General features: G+C 41.0%; 1 protein-coding gene across 1 annotated transcript; it reads left to right on the forward strand.

Moving 5' to 3' along the window:
- Window positions 1–794: 794 nt before the first annotated feature.
- On the forward strand, window positions 795–24029 carry FMO1 (flavin containing dimethylaniline monoxygenase 1). The gene is made up of 9 exons (XM_072732985.1): window positions 795–1030; window positions 5403–5540; window positions 9766–9954; window positions 13011–13173; window positions 16924–17066; window positions 19254–19453; window positions 20510–20865; window positions 21386–21458; window positions 23260–24029. Exons 2-9 carry the CDS (start codon window positions 5409–5411, stop codon window positions 23600–23602), a joined length of 1599 nt encoding a protein of 532 aa, XP_072589086.1. The 5' UTR covers window positions 795–1030; window positions 5403–5408; the 3' UTR covers window positions 23603–24029.
- Window positions 24030–24105: the final 76 nt, after the last annotated feature.

Genomic DNA, 24105 nt, shown 5'->3' on the forward strand with positions numbered 1-24105 from the left:
TATATACTTTCAACTTGGGAAGGGAGTAAGGAGAGTGTAAGTCTCTAAAGAATTTGGAAGCAAGGTTTCCAGGACCTAGAGGGGTCGTTTACTGCTGTCTAGTAAAACCTTAGTCAGGGGAACTTTCACATGTATATCAGTGGGTCATATTTTTGGAGGATTATTGCCAACATATATCTTGTGGGGTAGAGATAAAGAAAATGTCCAAAGGGATTTTTTAAAGTAGGCTTTATGCCTAGTGCAGAGCCCAACATGGGGCTTGAATTCACAACTTGAGATCAATATTCAGACACTTAACAGACTGAGCCACCCAGGTGTCCCCAAAGGGTCATTTTAATATGTTAAAGAAGACTTACAGGATCCTGGAGGTGGTCTAATGTTGAGCTAAGGTACATTTTGCCTCTAGCAAATATTAAGATCAAGGCAGTTGAGTTCCTGGAGGAAGGTCCCTCTGCCTGTCTTGAGCACTTGTCAATGGGCCGTAGTTGTAAGGAAATTTAATTTTTCTACATTTATTTTTCCTTTGTTCTCCACATCATTACCCACTAGTCAATATTTCTCTTAGCATTTCACTGCTACCATTAATCAAGTTAAAATGTAGACAACGATTAACCTTAGGTCCCAAATTCTACATAACATTTCTTATCTCTTAGATGCCACTCATGCTGTGTGACTCCCAGGCTGACACTGGCTCATACTCACTCATTCCAATTTCTGCTAGCTCCAGAGTCCAAACTCTGATGGGGGTTGTCAGAATCCCAAACACGTAAAGTAAGTACACAAACTAAGTAACCAGATATAATCTCTGATTTCTTTGAATTTCAGAGGTAGAGCCCAGACATTTCCTCTTTTGTTATTGTGCTTCAGGACAGAATCACCTCCGCAGTGTCCCTTCCTCAGTCTGTGACCTGGGAGGGACTAGAGAATCATTCCCTGCCCCCAAGTACAGACAGTGTTAAAAGCTTGCGCATTTGCAAAGGGACCAAGGGACCGTAAAGGCAGATACTATCAAGTCTTCCCCCATACACGGGTAAGTACACTGCTGGTAGATTATTAAGTAGTGAATCAAAAGGGAAAAACTTGGATTCATAATGCTTAGAGAAATCAGTAATTTTTCATTAAATGTTTCCATTAATATAGAACCTTCTAACAAGGTGTCAGACACAGTGTGGAGGTTTGCCTACCAAATCATCACATTTGGCACAAGTGCAGAGAGAGGTAACCCCTCTCTAGAATCTGCGTAGTTTATGTTGCTGTGCTGTCCTTCCTGTGGTTAGAAGTGTTCCATTCTAGGCACTACGACAAAGTTTCTTGAGTTTCTATTGTCAGATCTCTACTGTTAATCCCACCCCCAGCTGAATTTACCACACATTTCAAAGGCTTTAGAAATCTTTTGTAGACAAATAGTCTAATGTCATCTGATTTACTATCGGGTTAGAAACTGCTGTGTTTGTTTGTTTGTTTGTTTGTTTTGTTTTTTTGAGAAACTAAGTCTCCAGCTTTTATTATTCTTTGTTTCTCCTCCAGCCTAGGGAATGTCTATGGCCTTGTAACTGACAAGATACATTTTAATTCTATCAGAATTTTTCATATGTGGTTAGGAATGGGCTTGAGGAGGCAAGGAATGGCTGCTGGGAAACAGGAATAGCAGAGCATGGCACTGCTCTGACATGAGTTTCTTGCCAATTTATGTTCATCTGTTCTCAGGGGCTAAGGAGGTACCCTTGAGCATCTCCAACTGCCAACCATCCAACTAAATCTACTTATTTCTGATTAGTCCTGAAATGCACAGCCTACCTAAGGATATTGTATCATTGTGCCAAGATGGCATGTGTGTGTGTGTGTGTGTGTGTGTGTGTAAGAAAGCGAGACAGGCAGACAGAGAAAAGAGGGAAGAGGAAGAGAGGGATGGGGAATGTATAAATAAAGGGCTGGATGTAAGTCTGACAGCACTAGGAGAGATGGAGCACTAGGAAACATACAGGTAAGTTGCACCAGAGAGAGTTAAGAAACACTGGTTAATTGATATAGTGCTAGACTCAGATATAGGTTCACTTTTCCTGATATCAAAAGGTAAGGTCCCCAGGCCAATAAACCAGCATGCCTGGCTGGCTCAGTTGGTAAAGCAAATGACTCTTGATCTTGAGGTCATGAGTTTGAGTCCCATATTGGGCACAGAACCTATTTAAAAAATAAATTAAATTAAATTAAATTAAATTAATATCAGGGCTGTGTTCTACTAGATAACATTATTTTATTTTAAGCAAAGTATAAAATAAATAAAATAAAATAAAATAAAATAAAATAAAATAAAATAAAATAAAATAAAATAAATAAAATAAAATAAAATAGGGTGCCTGAGTGTTTCAGTCGTTTAAGTGTCTGCCTTCAGCTCAGGTCATGATCTCAGAGTCCTGGGATTCAGTCTCACATCTGGTTCCCTGCTCTGCAGGGAGTCTGCTTCTCCCTCTGCCTTTCCCCCACTCATTCTCTCTCTTTCTCCCTCAAATAAATAATCGTAAAAAATAAAATAATAAAATAAAATAAAATAAATCTGGATGGTAAGACTCTAACTGTCTAGGTTCAAGGGGCCCTATAGTGTATAAGTAGTCAGGTACAAACAAATTAAGTATTTCTGTTCTTATGTCTTTGTAGTTGTTTGAAAAATAATACACAAATTGAAAGAAAAATAATCATTTTATTTCCTTGAATAACCACACTTATTTATAATGAGGTGAATGCTCCTGCTAGGCACCATACAACTTCTCAATCCTTGGAATCAGATATCATCCCTTCATTCCCCATTCCACCTTAACCAACTTTCATGTGGTACTTGCTTTTAACATTGCAACTGCCAGCAATCTAGCATTGCAAAGATATGACATCATCTAATGGAACACAATCCTAACTGGCATTAAAACTATCAACTACCTCCAGTTTTGCTCCATACTCAATAAACATGTACATTCCTGATATTTTAAATTAATCAGAGCACCTCTGTGCATCATTTTGGAAATAGCAGGCCTAGTCTCATGTTCTGACCCCCTACATTATCCTAGTAAACTTAAATGAGCACTCTATCTGACTTCACTACATTATATATTTGCATTTTACTTCTTTGAAGTAGAGGAAGCAGTATAAAATGCCCAGGGGGAAAAAAAACAGCAGTTTCTAACTCTATGGTTGAAAATTGGGAACTTTGGGGGCATCTGGATGGCTCAGTTAGTGAAGCGCCTGCCTTTGGCATTCAGCAGTATGTCCTTGAACCTACAACATCCTACTCAAGGAAACGTACGTACACACTGGTTCTCGCTATACCAAGAGCCCATTTTTCCTGCCTGGGACACTGCCCTGGATACATGGCAGGATATCCATGGACTAGCGTCTCTCCAGGGAAGTTAGATCTCTCTCCCTGCTGATGTCTAGTTTCGGTGGAGCCACACTAGGGAAATTGCCCCACCCTCTTTCTCAGTCCAGCTACTGGAAATGGCTCCACGTTCTCCCCTTACAGAAGGAAACTGCTTTGTTTCCTGGTCTCCTGCAGAGGACACGAGCATCTTGCTATCATCAGACCTGCTGTCTTTATAGGGCCAGCGTGCTTCTGCACACAGTTGCAAATATCGTATTATCTGTGCAATGCTCCCCTTCTTTCTTAGAGTCATTTTTCCCATAAGAGTGGATATTCTTCCTTGAATGCCTACTACGTCCCACAGAAATGCATAGCACTATGTCCCATTCTACAGATGAGGAGCGTGAGGCTCCCCAGGAGGGTATTTTCCTATACGCCAACCTGATAGAGCAGGAATTTAAAACAAATGTGTCTGGCCTCAACACCTACATTTATTGCTTTACATCAGCTGCATCTCTAAATGTAGGGTCACTTTACTTCTCTAGAACCCAGGAAGGGGAAAATTGTATAAGGTTGTCCATTAGGATCCAGAGCATGACTTCTCCTAAAGGTAATTTACCAGCTCTTCCGCAGTCAATCGGAGCCAGTTGTTACAGGGAAGCAACCAGCCCTACAACACATTTAAAGAACACACACACAAAAAAAAAGGGCCTTTCATTCAAGAGCTATTGCTTGGGCATCTGTTATATTATGTTCCCAGTGCCTCCCTGGCCATAGGAGCAATCGCAGAGAGCAAGCAGGTGACGTCTCTATAGTGGAGCTACCTCTCTCAGGTTCCCAATACTAAAAAGCAAAATATGTGTATCCAGTTTTGTGTAAAGATCTCATCTGTGAAACAAGAAAACAGCATCTACTCTGTGACCTATGTGCTTTAAAAACTCACTAACATGAGGAGATAAAATTGTCACAAAAATGTATTAGTGAACAACATCTAAAATTGTATGATTTAGGGTTAAACGTGTATATTGACCAGACCGTATAGGAAATAAAAGAACAGAGGCTCACTGATGGGAAAGGCAGGAGAGGACACCAATTTGGGGAAATGTTTTTACAGTAATAATAACTTATATCTATTGAGCATTTGCTATGTGTCAGGAACAGCTCTACATCAACTGACATGTGTTGACTCACTTGATTCTCACCAAACACTGCAAGGAACCGACCACTGTTTTCTCCATTCTTGTGATGCGCAGAGGTTAACTAACTTGCCCAAGATCACACAGCAGTAACTGACAGAACTGAACTTTAACCCGGGCAATCTGCCAGAGCCTGCTTGCTTAACCACTATGCTATATTGCCTATCGGCATTCTTATGTGGCCCAAGGACAGATGATCCTCCACCTGTGCCAGTAGGGACAGGGCCACATTCCCTGGGGTGAATCAGTATCTGATGGGGAGGGGAGGGATGATTGTCCACACACAGCAGCCTCTCTCTTCCCCTGGTAGCTGTTCACTGCTGTGGGTGGGAGGAGGATGGACCGCGCTGGGCCCCACGGAGCGCCAGAGGGTTGGGACTCTCCGGGGGCAGCGCGGTAGCAGGACCCACATTGGCCAAGGTGCCTCAGCTCCCAATCCCAACTACACTTCACCACTGCTGTGTGGCCTTGCATCAGTTCGCTACACCAATCTGAGCTATGGTTTCATATGTTTATTTAAAAAACATGCTTGACAAGGTGATTCTTTCTGGTCACTACTCTATGCCATTCTGGAGTCAGTGAAGGGAGGCTGGAGGCAGCAGCACAGTCCAGATGCAAAACTCTCCACTAAAGGGTCCAATTTCAGCCCCTCTGTCTCAGCAGCAACCATGCTAACATTGGGCAGCAGCTCCAAGTGAGGGGGTGGGAGCTCACCAGGCACAGGGGCAAAGAAGTGGCCTGAACATTTCTCACATTTCTTCATCTCCCTGGTTCTCTCCTGGTTGGCTAGAGCAGCCAAGCATGGGGTGGGGCTTCCACTGGTGAATAAAAGGCTCTGCTTTGCTTTCCCCACACAGGAGAACATGGCCAAGCGGGTTGCAATTGTGGGAGCTGGGGTCAGTGGCCTGGCCTCCATCAAGTGCTGCCTGGAGGAAGGACTGGAGCCCACATGCTTTGAGAGGAGTGACGACCTCGGGGGGCTGTGGAGATTCACCGTAAGTGGGGGGCTCGGGGCTGTGCGATGTGTCTGTCGGGAAAGGCTGCACGGATGTGAAAAGAAGTAGAATTTCTCCCATGGCACTGACTGCCCTGGGCCGGGGAGGGGGCGGGGGTGGGGAGGGGTAGGGCTTGGAAGTATCTGCTGAACAGGGAGCCAGGAGGACCTCTGAAATTCGTAAAACAAAGAAGCAGGGCACAGCCTAAGCTTGGGTGGGGAATGCATGAGCCATCTCGCAAACTTGATCTAGGGCCAAGAGAGATGTCCCCAAAGGGTGGCAGGGAATGGAGAGGTTGGGACATGCCAAGAAAGCCTAGAACAAGGGGAGCAGGAGCAGAACCACAGGGTCTGACTCAAGGCCAGGGACCTCGGTGTTTGGGACAAAAGTACGAACCCAGCAGTGCAGGAATGTCAGCCTCTGCCTATAAGACAGAGCCACTTGGAGCTGCTTCTGTTCCCAGGTCTCCTCCATCTGAGGTGAAGTGACACAGGGCTCAGTGTAGGATGAGCTCTTTACTCAAGGTCCTGCTCTCCAGGCAGCCCCAATCTATGCCAAGAACCATTGGAAGTAAAGAATGTGGGTTTGGAGCCTTTTTTGAAGCCCTAAGCAAAAGAAAGTAATATTCTCAAACCTCAGCAGGGTTACAGTCCAGCCTGGAGAGGAAAGTGAGGTGAGGAAGCAGAGGGCCTGGGCCGATGGGGGCTTCGGGGGCACTGCTGGGGCCACTGAAGCCCTGTGAGTCCCATGGCGTGGCCAGGGAAGTATTCGCATCAGCCTTTCCAAGCTTCCTGCTTCCCCTCCTGCTCAAGAGCACAAGAACAGTAAGTGTTGATGAGAAAGCCATCAAGAACAGTGAAAAGAAGCAAGGTTTCAGATATCCAGGCCTCAGAGCCCATAAAGAACTAACAGGAAGACGTAGCACTCCTCTCACTATAGAAGAGTGGAATTTGGAACTGGAATGAAGTGTTTTCTAACTCAGTGAGCAAAGGCCAGAGAGGCCGAGGCTGCTAGTTGGTTGCAGTTCTCCCAGCATAGGCCAGCTTGGCTCACATAGAGAAGAATTGCATGTCTTTTTTTTTTTTAAGATTTTATTTATTTATTCATGAGAGACACAGAAAGAAGGCAGAGACATAGGCAGAGGGAGAAGCAGGCTCCATGCAGGGAGCCTGATGCAGGACTTGATACCGGAACCCCGGGATCACGCCCTGAGCCGAAAGCAGACGCTCAACCACTGAGCCACCGAGGCGTCCCAAATTGCATGTCTTGAGATGTGCCTAACCACCCAAATGTGACCATCAGCACATAGAAACTTCCCCAAGGGCACAAGGTGAAAGAGCACATCTGTTTCCATGTTTCAAAATACAAACATCACATTAGGATAGAGGAAATCTAACACCTGTGCTGTAACTCTCCCCTCCTCCAAAAGACATTGCTAATCCAGCATGATACACTTCCTCTGATAAGCCTCAGAACTCTTCTTAACACATACTTGAAAAAAATAGGACTAATCTATCAGAGTTGGGAGTTGGCTTGCAAGATGAGACTTCTCAGTTAGATGAGGAAGTAGCAGAATTATCTGGTTAAAGTAATTTCCATCAAAGCAAAAGTGAGTCCAGAGAACTTAGGGATACTGGAGAAAAATGCACCTTATATAGGTCACAGACACTTAATTATTAACACTGAAACTCATTGAACTAAGAATCAAGAGAAATGCATTCTAGATCCAGCTGTGCCCACACCTGGCTGTGTGACTTGGTCAGGTCAAATGCCTGCGCGCAAGGCCCAGGGGAACACAGAAATGAGAAAGTTGCATCCTACCCTCAGACTGCCGCCAGGGTAATGGGAAAAGAGTAGGTAAGGATGGTTGAAACCATTACATATGTGAGCCCAAACTGGGATGAGATCCTGGCAGAAAAGGAAAGGAGTGGAGTTATAGGCACATGAAAGGGTTTGCCTCAGAAAAGTGGAGAGGCACAACCTCCTCTAAGATGGTGGGGGGAATGTGGGGGGGAGGAAAAGTGAACATGAAGAAAAACATTGAGGTAGAGAGGAAGGAAGATGCATGATCTCCGAAGTCAGTCCCTGCAATGCTGTCAGGAAAATGCAGCATCTGTGGAGGGTGAAGAAGGAGTCGGGCTTAAGGGTGTGGAAAAGTAAGAAAAATAGAGGCAGTGGTGAACACATATTGTGAAGCCCATGACAGGACATCTAAAGGATGGCAAAGAGGGTGATCCAGCAGCTGCCCAATTAACAAGGCATTCCAGCCCCGTTGTTTCATTTATTAAATGAGAACTTGAAACCAGGTTGAAAAAAAGCTAGGGGGCCGGGAAGCAGGAGAAACCACCCACCTTCATTCTGCAGCCCTTTCTTGACACAGTGGCCTCTTGAGATGACTGGACCACTCTGAGATAGATACCTCTGACACCTGAGAGGAAATCCTTAAGTGAGGTGACCTTAACGGGGCCTTCCAGCTCTAACATGCTATGAACCTCCTGAGCTTTCTAAAGGCATCCAATCCTCCTCTTCCTGTCTCCGTGCATGCACATGCATATGCACACACACACACACACCCAAGGCTAGTTAGATGGGTCTCTGCACTCAAACCAGGTGGCCAATTCCAAACCTGCAAATTAAAGTATCTGCTCTAGCAGGGGCTGTACTTACCAGAAAGCCCACAGGGGGATCCTTAGTGCCTGTTCTGGGTATCAGGGGTCATCATGCAAAATTGGACCAGCGATCAGCAGAAACCCCAGAAAACACATGTGGAGACCACTTCCATTTCCAAATAGGGAGACATGCCAAAGATTACAGAGATTATAAACCACTGATCTTAATTCATCCCTCAGAGGTGCATAACTCTGTCTCTCCCAGTGACCACAGCCTCAGGCAAAGAGGAAACAGATAAAGGTTGCAATGGAAATCGTTGGGGTGGGAGAGGATGTGGCAACCTTTAAAAAGAAAAGAGATACATTGGCAAAGAGCCCACTTCCGTCCCCTAACTCAAGTGGAGGCTGGAGGCCTGTATGGAAAGTCTATTTTACAACCAACTCTCTTAGGCTCTTGAGTGTAAGTTTTTCTAGATTTATTCTGGACAAGTCAGAGGCGGGGCCACAGACAAGCAAGATATAGTGAACCCAGGATCCCTGGGTGGCGCAGCGGTTTAGCGCCTGCCTTTGGCCCAGGGTGCAATCCTGGAGACCCGGGATCAAATCCCACGTCGGGCTCCTGGTGCATGGAGCCTGCTTCTCCCTCTGCCTATGTCTCTGCCTCTTTCTCTCTCTCTCTCTCTGGGTGACTATCATAAATAAAATAAAAAATTTAAAAAAAAGTTTTAAAAAAAAGATATAGTGAACCCATTAGTTGATGAGATCAGTAACATTAATTCAAACCACAAAGATATGTTCATAATTTTGCTCTCTGTAGTCACTATACATTTCAGGCAGATCTAGATTCACATCCTTTGAGGGAACAAAATGAGCCCTCCTCCACATGTGTGAAGTTTATGTTCATCTTTCCATTTATTCACACAAATAAAATTAATTTTTGTATCACAGGAAAAAAATGAAGAACTATGCATAACCAAAATGGCAAATAATATTAAAATACTAAGAGCCACATTTCCCATTAAACTCAGAACATCCTCCAAAATACATCCAAAAGACAGAGGCAGTGTATATTAAAGACTAAATATCTAAATATACCAAAACTGCTTATTACTCAACCTGGCAGTAGTTGTCTGAGATATTGATATTTACCAGTTATTCAGGTAAAAATGGGGGGAGGGGGAAATGAGTGTTTCACTATGTACATGGTTGTGCGGTCTTCATAATCTGCACCCCCTTCTCCATAATCCTTTCGACAACACCCTGTGAAACCAAAATACCTAGCAACAATCCATAGTCCAGATACTACTTTCTGGCTCTGGTCTATCTCCATATTTTCCTGTATTTCGCAGTAATGCCATGTGAAGCTGGACAGGTGAATCCATCCTGGGCTTATTTGTTAACATGTAATGAATGAAATTGCAATTCTGATAATAAAATTCAGTGTTCAGTGTTCACCCTACCTCCAGGGCAGGATAACAAATCCCATTAGAAAGGGTAACCTTAATCTTTGTCAATGTTTGAAATGTCTAAATACGAACATCCATTCCATGTGTGTGCGCACACATGCACACATGCACACATGCATACACACTCATGTGCTTACATTGTTTGTACAGGAACATGTTGAAGAAGGCAGAGCCAGCCTCTACAAGTCCGTGGTTTCCAACAGCTGCAAGGAGATGTCTTGTTACTCAGACTTTCCTTTCCCAGAAGATTATCCAAACTATGTGCCAAATTCTCAATTCCTGGAATATCTCAAAATGTATGCAAACCGGTTCAGCCTTCTGAAATGCATTCGATTCAAGGTAAGACACAAAACATCAGTCAGTAGTCAGGAAGTATTGCCTGTTTCCCATTTCTCTCAATAGCCTAGCCCTTGGTTCTGTAGACAAGATCAGGAACTGGCAAGATTGATGACACCTAGCTGGACTCCTTTTCGTCTGGTACTCATAACTACCCTAAGTAAATGTGGAGGTGGATACTTTCTGTAAGGGTTCATGTGTATAAATTTTTGGTTTGTAATAATTTAATCCAAGTATCCAAAGAGACCTAAAAATATCAAACCACATTCTCAACTTGGGACCAAAGCACATAGGGACACTGATCACTTCTACCAGTACCTAGGTATTCTCTTCTTGAGTATCCCTTTATAAGAATAAACCTGTGCCATGTTTATTTGAAGGAAATCTTTTCTATTTGAAGGAAATATTTTCTAGATATCCTTGGGAATAGAAAAATCTTTGAATATTGTTCTTTTCAGATGCTTTACCCACCTCCCTTCCCATTTCCAAGAACAGAGACAGGAAAAAGGTAGAAGGACGGGGGCATATGAATACACTCTCTTTCCCCCCTTCTTTTCCTCTCCAGGAAACATGAAAATCCATGTATTGTCCTTCTCCTAGATCTCCCCCTCTCCCTGCTACCGATGGGGATGGTAATAAATTCCTAAGCAACATGAATAACCAAAACTAGTAGCAAATAAGATTCATATTCACAACCTTAAAAGTACTGACCAAAATGAAACCACTATCTTAAAGAGCTATCTGCACCCCCACATTCATTGCAGCATTATTTACAATAGTCAAGACACGGAAACAACCTCAGTGTCCATCAATGGGTATGTGGACAAAGAAAATGTGGCACACACATACACACACACACTGGAAGGTTGGTTAGCTATGAAAAAAGAGGAAATCCTGCCATTTGCAACAATATGGATGGACCTTTAGAGTATTATGCTAAGTGAAATAAGCCAGACAAATACTGTATGATCTCACTTGGATATGAAATCTAAAACAACAAATTCATAGAAACAGAACAGATTGGTGGTTGCCAGAGGTGAATGGTGGGGGTTGGGAGGTATGGGTTAGGTGGTCAAAAGGTACAGAATTCCAGTTATAAGATAAATCCATTCTGGAGATATAACGTATAGCATGCTTAATATATAGTTAACTGTGTCGTATATTTGAAAGTTGCTAAGAGAGTAGATCTTAAGTTCTTATCACAAGAAAAAGAATTATGACTATGCAAGGTAATGGATATAAACTAAACTAATTGCTTGTTGTAATTATTTTGCAGTATATACATATATCAGATCATTATGTCATATACTTTAAACTTATTTGAGGAGGGCGGGGGGTGGGGGTGACTGGGTGGCGGGCACTGAGGTGGGCACTTGACGGGATGAGCACTGGGTGTTATTCTGTATCTTGCCAAATTGAACACCAATAAAAAATAAATTTATTATTAAAAAATAAAATAAAATAAATTTATACAGTGTTGTATGCCAGTTATCTTTCAATCAAGCTGGAAGAAAATAAAAGTATTCCAGTTTTCCAAAGAGTATTTTATTCCACTTCCTTATTTTGCAAGGCACACAGTAAAAGTGAAGCACTACCACAGAGAATGGACATGATCCACAGAAATATTTTTTAATGCATCAGAGTTTCTGAATCTGAAGCACTACTTTACTACACGCTGCCCCAAGCCTGTTTTAAAATAATTGAAGGGCACCTGAGTGGCTCGGTCAGTTAAGCGTCTGTCTTCAGCTCAGGTCATGATCCCAGGGTCCTGGAATCAAGTCCACATTAGGCTCCCTGCTCAGTGGGAGCTCCCTCTCTCTGTCTCTCATGAATAAATAAATAAAACCATTTTAAAAAATAAAATAATTGAAAAAATGTTTAAAACTAGATGTTCACCAAAGTTTTAAGAAACTACATACAAGTAGCTGTCTATAAGAGATTTATTTCCTCTCTGTGCATTCCAAATTTTTCATTACAAACAGTTCTTATTTTTAAGATGAAAGTAAATTCTATTTAAAAACTAATTAAGGGATCCCTGGGTGGCTCAGCGGTTTGGCGCCTGCCTTCGGCCCAGGGCGTGATCCTGGAGTCCCGGGATCAAGTCCCACATTGGGCTCCCCGCGTGGAGCCTGCTTCTCCCTCTGCTTGCGTCTCTGCCTCTCTCTCAGTCTGTGTCTCTCATGAATAAATAAATAAAATCTTTTAAAAAAAAACTAATTAATTTTTAACTAATTGCAAACTTTTATTTAAAAAAGGAAGATTTCCTAATACCAATGTTGGAATCCAACAAGCACTTCAAATATTATCCAAATACTGACCCCATTAGGAAAGACTTGAGACACCCTGTCTTCTCTGAAAACTGAAAAAGAAAGGCAGCAAAGTCTCTTGGCCAGTGGAGCATTTATGCCTTAAGTTTGACTTATACATTTATTTTATATATTTTCTTAATCAGAACCTCACACCCATTAATATATACGTACTTGATTAAAACAAAAAATAGACTGAAATTTGGACTTCTCCCAGAACATTGAGGCCATAAAATTAGCATTTCTCAGTCATTCTCTGAATCTGGGAAAATTTCGGCAATATACTCTATAGGACCTTTCATAAGGTAAGATACTCAAGACCAAATTTATATTTTCAATTTATATTATCCATGCCCCTATTAAAGTACAGCTCTAGGTGTACAACAGAAAGAATAATGAAATATTCTTTCTTACAACAAAAAGAATAATGAAAAAGACATCAGAAGACCTTGATTCTTACTGTGAGAATTGGAGCAAATCACTAAAACTTTTTGGGTCTCATCATTTCCCGTAAATACTCCACCACAACTCTAACCTTAGAATACTTCCATTTAGAAAATAATGGTTAATCTGATAATTCAATTCAATTTCTAAGTTTATGCTTATTAATCTGATAATTCAATTCAATTTCTAAGTTTATGCTTATTAATTATGTTTAGTCTGTGCTCTAGAACATTTGAAATGTCAACTGGTACACTGGCCAGAAAGCCCTTACTAGAAACTTGACAATTGTGACTATGATTCTTTTTTCAGACTAAAGTCTGCAAAGTAACAAAATGCCCAGATTTTACTGTCACCGGCCAATGGGAGGTAGTCACTCAGCATGAAGGAAAGCAAGAGTCTGCCATCTTTGATGCTGTCATGGTCTGCACTGGTTTCCTTACTAACCCACATTTGCCACTGGACTCTTTTCCAGGTATATCATTTTCTGAAATTGACCTTAATTTGTCTTATGGGAGCCATCCTGCTACTGGCTTGGTCCAGGAATGAATTTTTACAGTTCCTCCATTAAATAAAGTTGTAAGGTAAAAGGAATTTTTTTTCTAACCAGCACTTTCTCCCAATTTTTGATTTTCATTTGTTCCAAACAACCTGTAAGTGCCAAAAAGTAGAATAAATAACTAGCAAGCAATTTTATTTTTCACCTGAGGTTCAGTGTCACTCCTTAAGTGATGTGTAACATTCAGAAAGTTCTAAGACACACAATGCTTACACAAGTTGTTAGCTTCAGTGGTAGCATACAACCAAAGCTGAGTTTAGAGGCCACAAAGGTCAATCAATGAATAAAGGGAAACGTAATGTGATTTTTGTTTGTTTGTTCTATAAAAGTTTAGCTAGACCAGAAGTATATGGCACTAGGTCAGTAGTCAACAGGGAGAAGAATCTAGGGAGTCAAGTTAAGTCATCTTTGGGTTTCAGCTTCCATATCTGGTTTTTGCAACCATGATTCATGTTAATCTATATCAAATTTCCATTAGATTACAATACAGAGGGAATAGAAGATGCAATGGTTTGGTTTATTTTATCTGCAATAAGTTTTCAAAAAGTTAAAACTTTAGGAAATTTTTATCATCTAAATATGGCCTGGAATGATCTCAAGGCTCATCTCACAATAAACTCACACTTCCAATGGCCCCCAGACCTTATTCAAGTCAAGTCAGAATAAAGTACATCCTGAACACTGCCATGGAATAGAATCATTGAATCGAAAATCACCAAGTCCAGTCTTCTTCCCTATACAAGGAACTATTCTCCAACATCCCTGAGAAAGGCTCAACAGCTTCTGCTTGAACAATTAAAAATGGACAAGACAACCCAATCCTTTCTCAGTTCTTGTACACACAGAAAATCCCTGATAAGGAAAACTACTCCAAACTGCCAGGGAGGAGTGCCTGGTACAGGGTCACTCCAAGAATCCAGAAAATTGACATAGAGAGTACACTGAATTTATTTGGCACTCACAGGGTATGTAGCCTGTAAAGAAGGAATGAAAAGAGTTTTATAGGAGTCCAGTGGAGGATTCACAATCTACATATGACCTGCAAATGATATCAATACTCATTTTATTGTTTTTGTACTTTTTTTGTATATTTTTTATTGGAGTTCGATTTGCCAACATATAGCATAACACCCAGGGCTCATCCTGCCAAGTGTCCCCCTCAATGCCCGTCACCAGTCAGTCATCCCATCCCCCCGCCCACCTCCCCTTCCACTACCCTTTGTTCGTTTCCCAGAGTTAGAAGTCTCTCATGTCCTGTCACCCTCTCTGATATTTCCCACTCATTTTCTCTCATTCCCCTTTATTCCCTTTCACTATTTTTTATATTCCCCAAATGAATGAGACCATATAATGTTTATCCTTCTCTGATTGACTTACTTCACCCAGCATAATACCCTCCAGTTCCATCCACGTCGAAGAAAATGGTGGGTATTGGTCATTTCTAATGGCTGAGTGATATTCCATTGTATACATAAACCACATCTTCTTTATCCATTCACTGTTGATGGACACCGAGGCTCCTTCCACAGTTTGGCTATTGTGGACATTGCTGCTATAAACATTGGGGTGCGGTATCCTGCCATTTCACTGCATCTGTATCTTTGGGGGTAAATCCTCAGCAGTGCAATTGCTGGGTCATAGGGTAGCTCTATTTTTAATTCTTTGAGGAACCTCCACACAGTTTTCCAGAGTGGCTGTACCAGTTCACATTCCCACCAACAGTGCAAGAGGGTTCCCCTTTCTCCACATCTTCTCCAACATTTGTTGTTTCCTGTCTTGTTAATTTTCCCCATTCTCACTGGTGTGAGGTGGTATCTCATTGTGGTTTTGATTTGTATTTCCCTGATGGCCAGTGATGCAGAGCATTTTTTCATGTGCTTGTTGGCCATGTCTATGTCTTCCTCTGTGAGATTTCTGTTCATATCTATTGCCCATTTCATGATTGGATTGTTTGTTTCTTTGCTGTTGAGTTTCACAAGTTCTTTATACATCTTGGATACTAGCCCTTTATCTGATATGTCATTTGCAAATATCTTCTCCCATTCTGTAGGTTGTCTTTTAGTTTTGTTGACTGTTTCTTTTGTTGTGCAGAGGCTTTTTATCTTAAGTCTCAATAGTTCATTTTTGCTTTTGTTTCCCTTGCCTTCATGGATGTATCTTGCAAGAAGTTGCTGTGGCCACATTCAAAGAGTGTTGCCTGTGTTTTCCTCTAGGATTTTGATGTATTCTTGTCTCACATTTAGATCTTTAATCCATTTTATCTTTGTGTAAGAGAATGGTCTAGTTTCATTCTTCTGCACGTGGCTGTCCAATTTTCCCAGCACCATTTATTGAAGAGACTGTCCTTTTTCCAGTGGATAGTCTTTCCTGCTTTGTCCAGTATTAGTTTCATAGAGTTGAGGGCCTATTTCTGGATTCTCTATTCTGTTCCATTGATCTATGTGTTTTTGTGCCAGTACCGCACTGTCTTAATGATCACAGCTTTGTAGTACAATTTGAAATCTGGCATGCCCCTGGTTTTCTTTTTCAATATTCCCCTGGCTATTCGGGGTCTTTTCTGATTCCACACAAATCTTAAGATTATTTGTTCTAGGGCAGCCCTGGTGGCGCAGCGGTTTAGTGCCACCTGCAGCCCAGGGCGTGATCCTGGAGACCCTGGATCAAGTCCCACGTCAGGCTCTCTGCATGGTGCCTGCTCCCTCTCTCTCTCTCTCTCTCTCTCTCTCTCTCTCTCTGTGTGTGTGTGTGTGTGTGTGTGTGTCTATGAATAAATAAATAAATAATCTTTTAAAAAAATAGGATTATTTGTTCTAACTCTCTGAAGAAAGTCCATGGTATTTTGATTGGGATTGCATTGAACATGTAAATTGCCCTGGGTAGCATAGAGATTTTCACAATATTAATTCTTCCAATCCATGAGCATGGAATATTTTTCCATCTCTTTGTGTCTTCCTCAATTTCTTTCAGAAGTGTTTTTTATGGTATAGATCCTTTAGGGTATAGATCCTTTACCTCTTTGGTTAGGTTTATTCCCAGGTATCTTATGCTTTTGGGTGCAATTGTAAATGGGATTGACTCCTTAATTTCTCCCTCTCCAGTTAAAACAGTAGATCTAAACCCCAGTGTGACTAACATAATCCCTTTTTCTCTGAGTCAACTCTTGCTGACTCAGCAAACTCAGCCTGAGTTATAGTCAGTCACCACAGTGAACTATCAATGAATTTCCCCCAAACCATATGGATCTTTTTGAATAGGAACCACATTTCATTTATCTTATTTCACTAATATCAACTAGCACAGTACCAAGCACATAGATGCCAAAAAAAATTTTGCTGAATAGAGGAACTGATTCATAGTTTCCTTTAACTTCTCTGCTCTTGCTCCTTGCTTGTGAAAGTTCTATATAATCAAATATTAATAAATATAATATTACTGTCCTGTTGATTTCTACCAACTTTTAAATGGAGTACCTCCATTAAATAAACAATCACTAATTTCTATGTCTTCATAGAAAGTCATGTATTCATATTTTGGATTTTCTTAAAACTGAGTATGCTATTAAAAACAACCAAAATAATCCATCAAAAGGAAACTATTAAGGAAACAATATTTGTGTTTCATTCACTGATTCTGTAAAATTCCTTATTTGACTTTCTTTTTCTATAGGTATAAATACATTTAAAGGCCAATACTTTCATAGCCGACAGTATAAACATCCAGATATATTTAAGGACAAGAGAGTCCTTGTGATTGGAATGGGGAATTCAGGCACAGACATTGCTGTAGAGACCAGCCGCCTGGCAAAAAAGGTACCATTCTTCATGTTATTTAATGAAGAGCTTTATCTTAAGGTGCGTGCCTCAGGCAAACAGTGAAAAATGATAAAAGAAAGAAATATGCCTAAAGCACACACATGCAAAAAACAGATTTTTCAAGTGTTTTTTTCTTACATGTTTATAAATTTTACTGCAAATTTGAAGTGTCATTTTTCCTCCAAGACCAACTTCTCTGACTTCCTATTTTTGTCATGTTACCAGTCATCCAACAAGAGCTACAGGAGACACCTTTGTCTTCTCTAATCCCATAGATGAAAAAAATCCTATCCTTTTCCTTGCTAAGATTTCCCATTTGCTCCCTCCTTTCCTTGTTAACCACCACTACCCTCAGCAGGTCCATATTACCTCACAGTAAGGCTACTGCACTGTCCTCCTAATAATAATTGTAGAAATAATTCATATTTACTGGGGCTTCCTCTGTGTCAAGCACTTCAATAAATGCTTTACTGCATGATCTCAACCAGTCATCAAAAGAAGCCACTGGAGTAGGTACTATCATATCTGTACCCTTGACTATAAATGAAGGAACTTAGGCTTATAGAAGCTAAGTAGCATGCTTGAAGTTGTGCCACTAGCAGATGGCAGAGCCAGTCTTCAAGTGCAAGTCCCTCTGACTCAAAGCACCTGTTCCTAATACTACCCACATCCATAAATGCCCAGTCCCTCCTCCCACACGTGGCAATCCATACAGATACCCTAACACCAACAAACAAATCCTCTGAGAAGCCACCTTTCATTATGAGGCTCTCATGTTTAAAAACTTCTAATAACTCCCCTTACTTAAAAAAAAAAAAGTCAATTATACTCAACCAAAAAAATAAAAAGTGGGAGAGAGCAGCAGAGGAAGCAGATCTGAGAAAGCACAGGCCACTTTTGATCACTTTGCAAAAACAGTGAAAGCTAAGAAAGCTATGCTGGCTCCATGCTCCTGCCAAAATGTGCAGGGAAACTCATTTTACTAAAATAATAAAATAAGCAACACAAAAGAAAATACAAATAATAAATTGCAGATGGATCAGCCCTGCATTATAGGGTTCTCCTTAATCTGGTTCAAATCTGCCATTTCATCTTTATCTCCCACTACTTTGAGCCCTTTCTGATTCTGCGTCTGTTTTCCTCTTTGCTCATACCATACTCCTCCCTTCTCTGGTGCCTTTTCTCCTTTACTACAATCCATGTACATCCCCAACTATCTCACCCCAACACAGTGGTCTCTCCCTAGTATGAATTTATGTAATAATTGTAATTAACATTCCTCAACAAATACAGATTAGTTGTTGGCTTCTGATGTGCCAAATGTGGTGCCAGGCACTAGGGATACACTGAAGAACACAGTAAAAACAAGATTTCTGACATCATGAAGCATAGAGTCATGGGGGGGCACAGACGCCAACTAAATAAGTATAGATAATTAGGTCACTAACAGTGAGAGTGAAAATAGCCATGAAGAAAAAGGATTGGGAGTGTGTGACTTTAATATTCCTTTTGAGGACTTTCAAAAAGGAACCTGATTGGTTGATTGATTTGGAGAGATTTAGCAGTTTGGTGGAGTTATCCTAAAAGAAGGGAAAGGAGGTCCTGAAATAAAAATTAACACAGTCTCACGGACTATGACCACTATATGTGGGTAGCATATTATTATTTATATTTCTCTAATTATTGGAAATTTCAAACTTAGCTGGTAAACTCAGTCAATCTGTAAAGTAAAACAAAAAAAAAGAATTCACTAATTGTATTACTGAACTTTATTGTCAATTCAAACAATGGTTTCTACTGAAACTCTTTGTAGATGACTTTCAACTGCTGCCATGCCCTGTTCTTATTACCTACAAAATCGTAACCACCTGCTCATTGTTTTTCACATGAGACTTTCAATCCCCCTGGGTTGTCACAGTATCTCATTCACTGTCATTGTGTCTGGCAGACAATAAGTTCTCAATTATATGTTCTCAGGCATTTTAATACTCTAGATACTCAAACCATGATATCAAAAGAATAACTTTAAAACAGGAGAGGGAAGAGCCAAAACTATCTTGTTGAGGATGTATTTTGAGGGTGGCAGACCCTCAAAATCATTCTAATCATGAGACTTCCTGAATTTCTGGCAAAGCCAACCCTGTGCAGTGTGTCAAACTGAGTGGCTTCTTTGATTGCTTCCAGGTGTTCCTCAGCACCACTGGAGGGGCATGGGTGATGAGCCGAGTCTTTGACTCAGGGTACCCATGGGACATGGTGTTCATGACTCGATTTCAGAACATGTTCAGAAATGCTCTCCCAACTCCAATTGTGACGTGGTTAATGGCAAGGAAGATGAACAGCTGGTTCAACCATGCAAATTATGGCTTAGTACCAGAAGACAGGTAAATATAGTGTATCTGCTGAGGGCTATTAGGAAGAAGGAACCTTGATCCTTCTATTGAAATATCCAAATCAGGCAATAACACAACAACTTGATTGAATATGAAGAAAAACTTACCTGCCCTCTTCCACCTCCTACCTCCAAGCCCCTCAAGTGTTCTGATTCTTGGCACCAGAGCTGTGTCTACCATAGCTTTGTCTAACCTGGATGGTAGCTATGGGACCATAAAATTTTATTTAATCACATAAATTTAGAAGATGTGAAATGAGCCTAAAGAACTATAATCCCTTCACTCTTGGATTTAATCATTTATCATTTCCAAAGTTTTTGCATATATACTATTTCATATGCTCTTCATCCTCCCCAATGAACTAAGGATGGCAAGTGTCAGTAACCCTATTTTACAGATGAATAAAAGACAGTTGGGACCAAATGACTTCCTCAAGCTCTGTTAAGAAAAAACATTAGGACAAGAAGCCACCCTTCCTCCCACCTATTCTAGTATTCTTTCCACTTTGACACACCGTCTTTTTCCATGCATTCACCATAAGCTCAAAATGGCTCAGCTTATTTAAAATCATCTCACAAAGCATTTGCTTAGTGATTCCAAAGGCATAGGCATAAGATGGTAATCCTGCCCTTGTTCCTATTAAACACATGCATGCTTTCTTTGTACAATTGCTTCCCAGGAGGAAAGAGCTCCCAGGAGTCCTCAGCAGATGTAGAAGTCCCTGGCTTCCCCTGTAGTCCTTCAGCACTGCCCTATCTCTAATGACAGTGATAACTGAGTGCTGAAATTCAGCAAGGGAAACAGGAGCCACAGAAAGCTCTGACCCCCTTCTCTACAGGCTTCCAAACTCTAGTAAATGGCAAGCACATTTCATCATTCTTCTTGGACATGCATGAATCCCTCCCATAGAGGTAACTTCTCCCATGACTGGCACCTCCTGCCTGGACAAGGGGAGAGTCCCAGAATGAATAAGAGAAGGGAAGGGGGAGGGAGAGCTGGCCACACTGGTCACTGGCAGATCTCTTCCCTGCCCACATTTCTGTTTAGGATACAGCTGAGAGAGCCTGTGCTAAATGATGAGCTTCCAGGCTGTATCATCACAGGAAAAGTGCTCATAAAGCCAAGCATAAAGGAGGTGAAGGAAAATTCTGTTGTATTTAACAACACCCCAAAGGAAGAGCCCATTGATATCATCGTCTTTGCCACTGGATACACCTTTGCTTTCCCCTTCCTTGATGAGACTGTAGTCAAAGTTGAAAATGGCCAGGCATCGCTGTACAAGTACATCTTCCCTGTGCATCTGCCAAAGCCAACCCTGGCTGTCATTGGCCTCATCAAACCCTTAGGCTCCATGATACCCACAGGAGAAACACAAGCACGATGGGCTGTTCGAGTCCTGAAAGGTATGTGCATGAGAAACTACGGGGCACATGTCTTTGGTTTGCCATGTTATTTGGGATATTGGAAATTTTGAGACCATCCCCAGCTCCTATCTAACACCACAGAATCTTTAAAAGCAGGATTCATTCTAGTCTTTATGGAATTATGCTATTGTAATGAATCTTAGCCATTACCAGCACAAAAGATAAATCAGGGGCCACAAAATAGAAGTTGTGTCTACCTGTTATTTTCACTGATTCAACAGGTTCAATGAAAATGTAAAATTTCAATTGAGTAAGAAAATTCAATTGTGAGGTTTTGTTGTATTAAATAAGTAGTGAGATGACCATATGTTTACAACTTTTTGGGTGATAGCATTATTACCAGGTAGCGTTATATACCACCAATTCATATAGGCTTCTAACATTTATTGCCAGAAGAACAGACAAGTCATTGGGTACTAAAAATAAAAGATGAGCAGTAGTAAAGCATCTTCACCCATGAAAGCAGTTAAATTGTCCTTCTTGTTTGTATATTTCATAGGTATAAATAAGTTACCACCACAAAGTGCCATGACAGAGGAAGTTAACGCAAGAAAAGAAAACAAACCCAGTGGGTAAGTTAACCAAGTCAACCACTTACACATCTTTTTTGATTCATAACTCAAACTGGTAGAACAATAGCAGACAGAGGTGAGTTACACTGGAGGAAAAAGAACACCTGAGATTTAGGGGGGAAAAATCTAGGATAGCCTGTTAAGGGAAGAGGGAACAAAGGGAATTGAGAAGTTTAAGTGTCCCCAGATCATCACTTCAGACCATGATTATCCAATGCCACATGGAATCTGGATTCAAAACCAAATATAATGAACTCTCATCTCCCAGATACATTATTCCACACCTTATTCATAATCAAAGAGCTGTGTTCATTCCCTCTGACGCCAGAAGGGTCTGCTTACTCATTCATTCAACAAATCCGTATCCAGCTCTATTGTTTTATTCAGATTGCTACTCTAGAGCAAGATTCTGCAGACTATGGCCTGAGGGCCAAATCTGACGACAACTTGAATTTTTCTTTTATGTTTTTAAAAGGGTGGTATAAAAGAAGAATATTTTATGATATGTGAAAATTATATGAAACCTAAACCACAGTGGCCAAATATAAAGTTTTATGAGAACATAGCCACACTTATTCACTTACAGATTGTGTATAGCTGCTTTTGAGTTACAACAGGGGAGTTGAGTAGTTGAGACAAAGACCTTAATATGGCCCTCAAAGCCTAATGTACTTACCATCTGGCCTTTTGTCAGAATAACTTTGTTGACCCTGTCCCCTAGAGGAGAGGTTTCCACTTATGCTCTGCTCTTTGACTGGTACTCAAGGGCCAGGGATTACAGAGGGGAGGTGGCCAGCAAAGAAGGGAGTCTTAGCCTCCCCCTCCACCCATTCTCACTCCTAAACCATTTAAAACATCCCTGGTTTTATCTGATTTACTGTTTATCTGTTTTGGGCTTTAATAAAAATTTTCACTTAAAAAATGATTTCTGAGACCAAAAGAAAGTTTGAAAGTCACTGCATTTAAGAATTTTTATCACTTCTCTAATTTATATATAATTTCAAACTTCATGTTGCTCTATCCTTGTCAAAGCGCTAAATCCCAAAATAATAAAAACATTCTAGATGTCTCTATTTCACCCTCAACCTGGAATACGATTTGATCTCCATTACGGAATTCTGCTATAACATAGATAATTAATTAGAACTGCACAATGGGGGGATCCCTGGATGGCACAACGGTTTAGCGCCTGCCTTTGGCCCAGGGCGCGATCCTGGAGACCCGGGATCGAATCCCACATGGGGCTCCCGGTGCATGGAGCCTGCTTCTCCCTCTGCCTGTGTCTCTGCCTCTCTCTGTGACTATCATTAATTAATTAATTAATTAATTAATTAATTTTTAAAAATTAAAAAAAAAAGAAGTGCACAACGGAAAGGCTTGTCACATAGGTCAGTCAGTGATTTTGGGGCCTGATACCAGCATTAGGGGTTCTTGTGGACTTTCACATTATAAAAATCTAACAATAATTGAGTTTTAGAAAAATTTAGGAAAAGTGAAATTATTTATTTAAAAAATTTTTTCTAGAAATTGCTAATTATTTGACAAAAGAACTAAAGAAATACTAGCTGCATTATGAGCATGTGGAGCACCATGCCTATAGAGTATCTTGTCAAGGAACTCATACATTTAAACAACAACAACAACAACAAAACCATTAGACAGCTGTGGGCTTTGAGGGAAGAATACACAAACCATTTCAAATTTTCTATTGTCACTGTTTACTCTTGGCACTTTTTCTTGTTCTGAATTATCATTATTTTATCTTTTTGTCTTCTTTATCCCCAATTTTCCTTTTATAAAGGTTTGGCTTGTGCTACTGCAAAGCTTTACAATCAGATTACATCACATACATAGATGAACTCCTGACCAATATCAATGCAAAACCCAACCTATTCTCATTGCTCCTGACGGACCCACGTCTGGCTTTGACCATCTTCTTTGGCCCATGCACACCGTACCAGTTCCGCTTGACTGGCCCAGGGAAATGGAAAGGAGCCAGAAATGCGATCTTGACTCAATGGGATCGAACATTCAAAGTCACCAAAACTCGAATTGTACAAGAATCCCCAACTCCCTTTGCAAGCTTGCTTAAACTCTTAAGCCTTCTGGCTTTGCTAATGGCCATTTTCCTAATTTTCCTATAAGAAGTACCCAGATGGCCTGTCAGATGCACATAGTAGATTTACAGTGCTCTGGTCCCTCCATTCCCACATCATGACCCTCACAGCCTTGAACTATATTCAAGTGGTAAAGGCCACCTCCCATCCTTCCCTGGCTGATCCCAAGGCTACCACTGGTATTCCTGGGCCTCTCCCAGCTCCACCTGCTCCCAGTGCTAGAGCAAGATAATCATGATTTCTGTGCATTTGAAGGCTGCTGGGAAGTTCCATGTTCATTTTACAAAGAGAGTTGTTTACGGCAGCACTCTGAGCATTCATATCTCTCTCTCATATAAACCATTTCATAGGCCTCAAATAAAACCCCCTAATTCACAAAAGATTTGGTTGTACTAAAATGATGTTGTTATGGTATCAGCTGATTAGAAATAAAAAGAAAGAAAAAACCTAGAAATTGATTATTTCCAGTGGTCTTTTATGCTCTTTTTACAAGATGGGGGTAAAGAGAGAAAGGGATGAGATGTCTACTC

Source organism: Vulpes vulpes, chromosome 13, assembly GCF_048418805.1.
Source record: "Vulpes vulpes isolate BD-2025 chromosome 13, VulVul3, whole genome shotgun sequence".
NCBI classification, from domain to species: Eukaryota; Metazoa; Chordata; class Mammalia; order Carnivora; family Canidae; genus Vulpes; species Vulpes vulpes.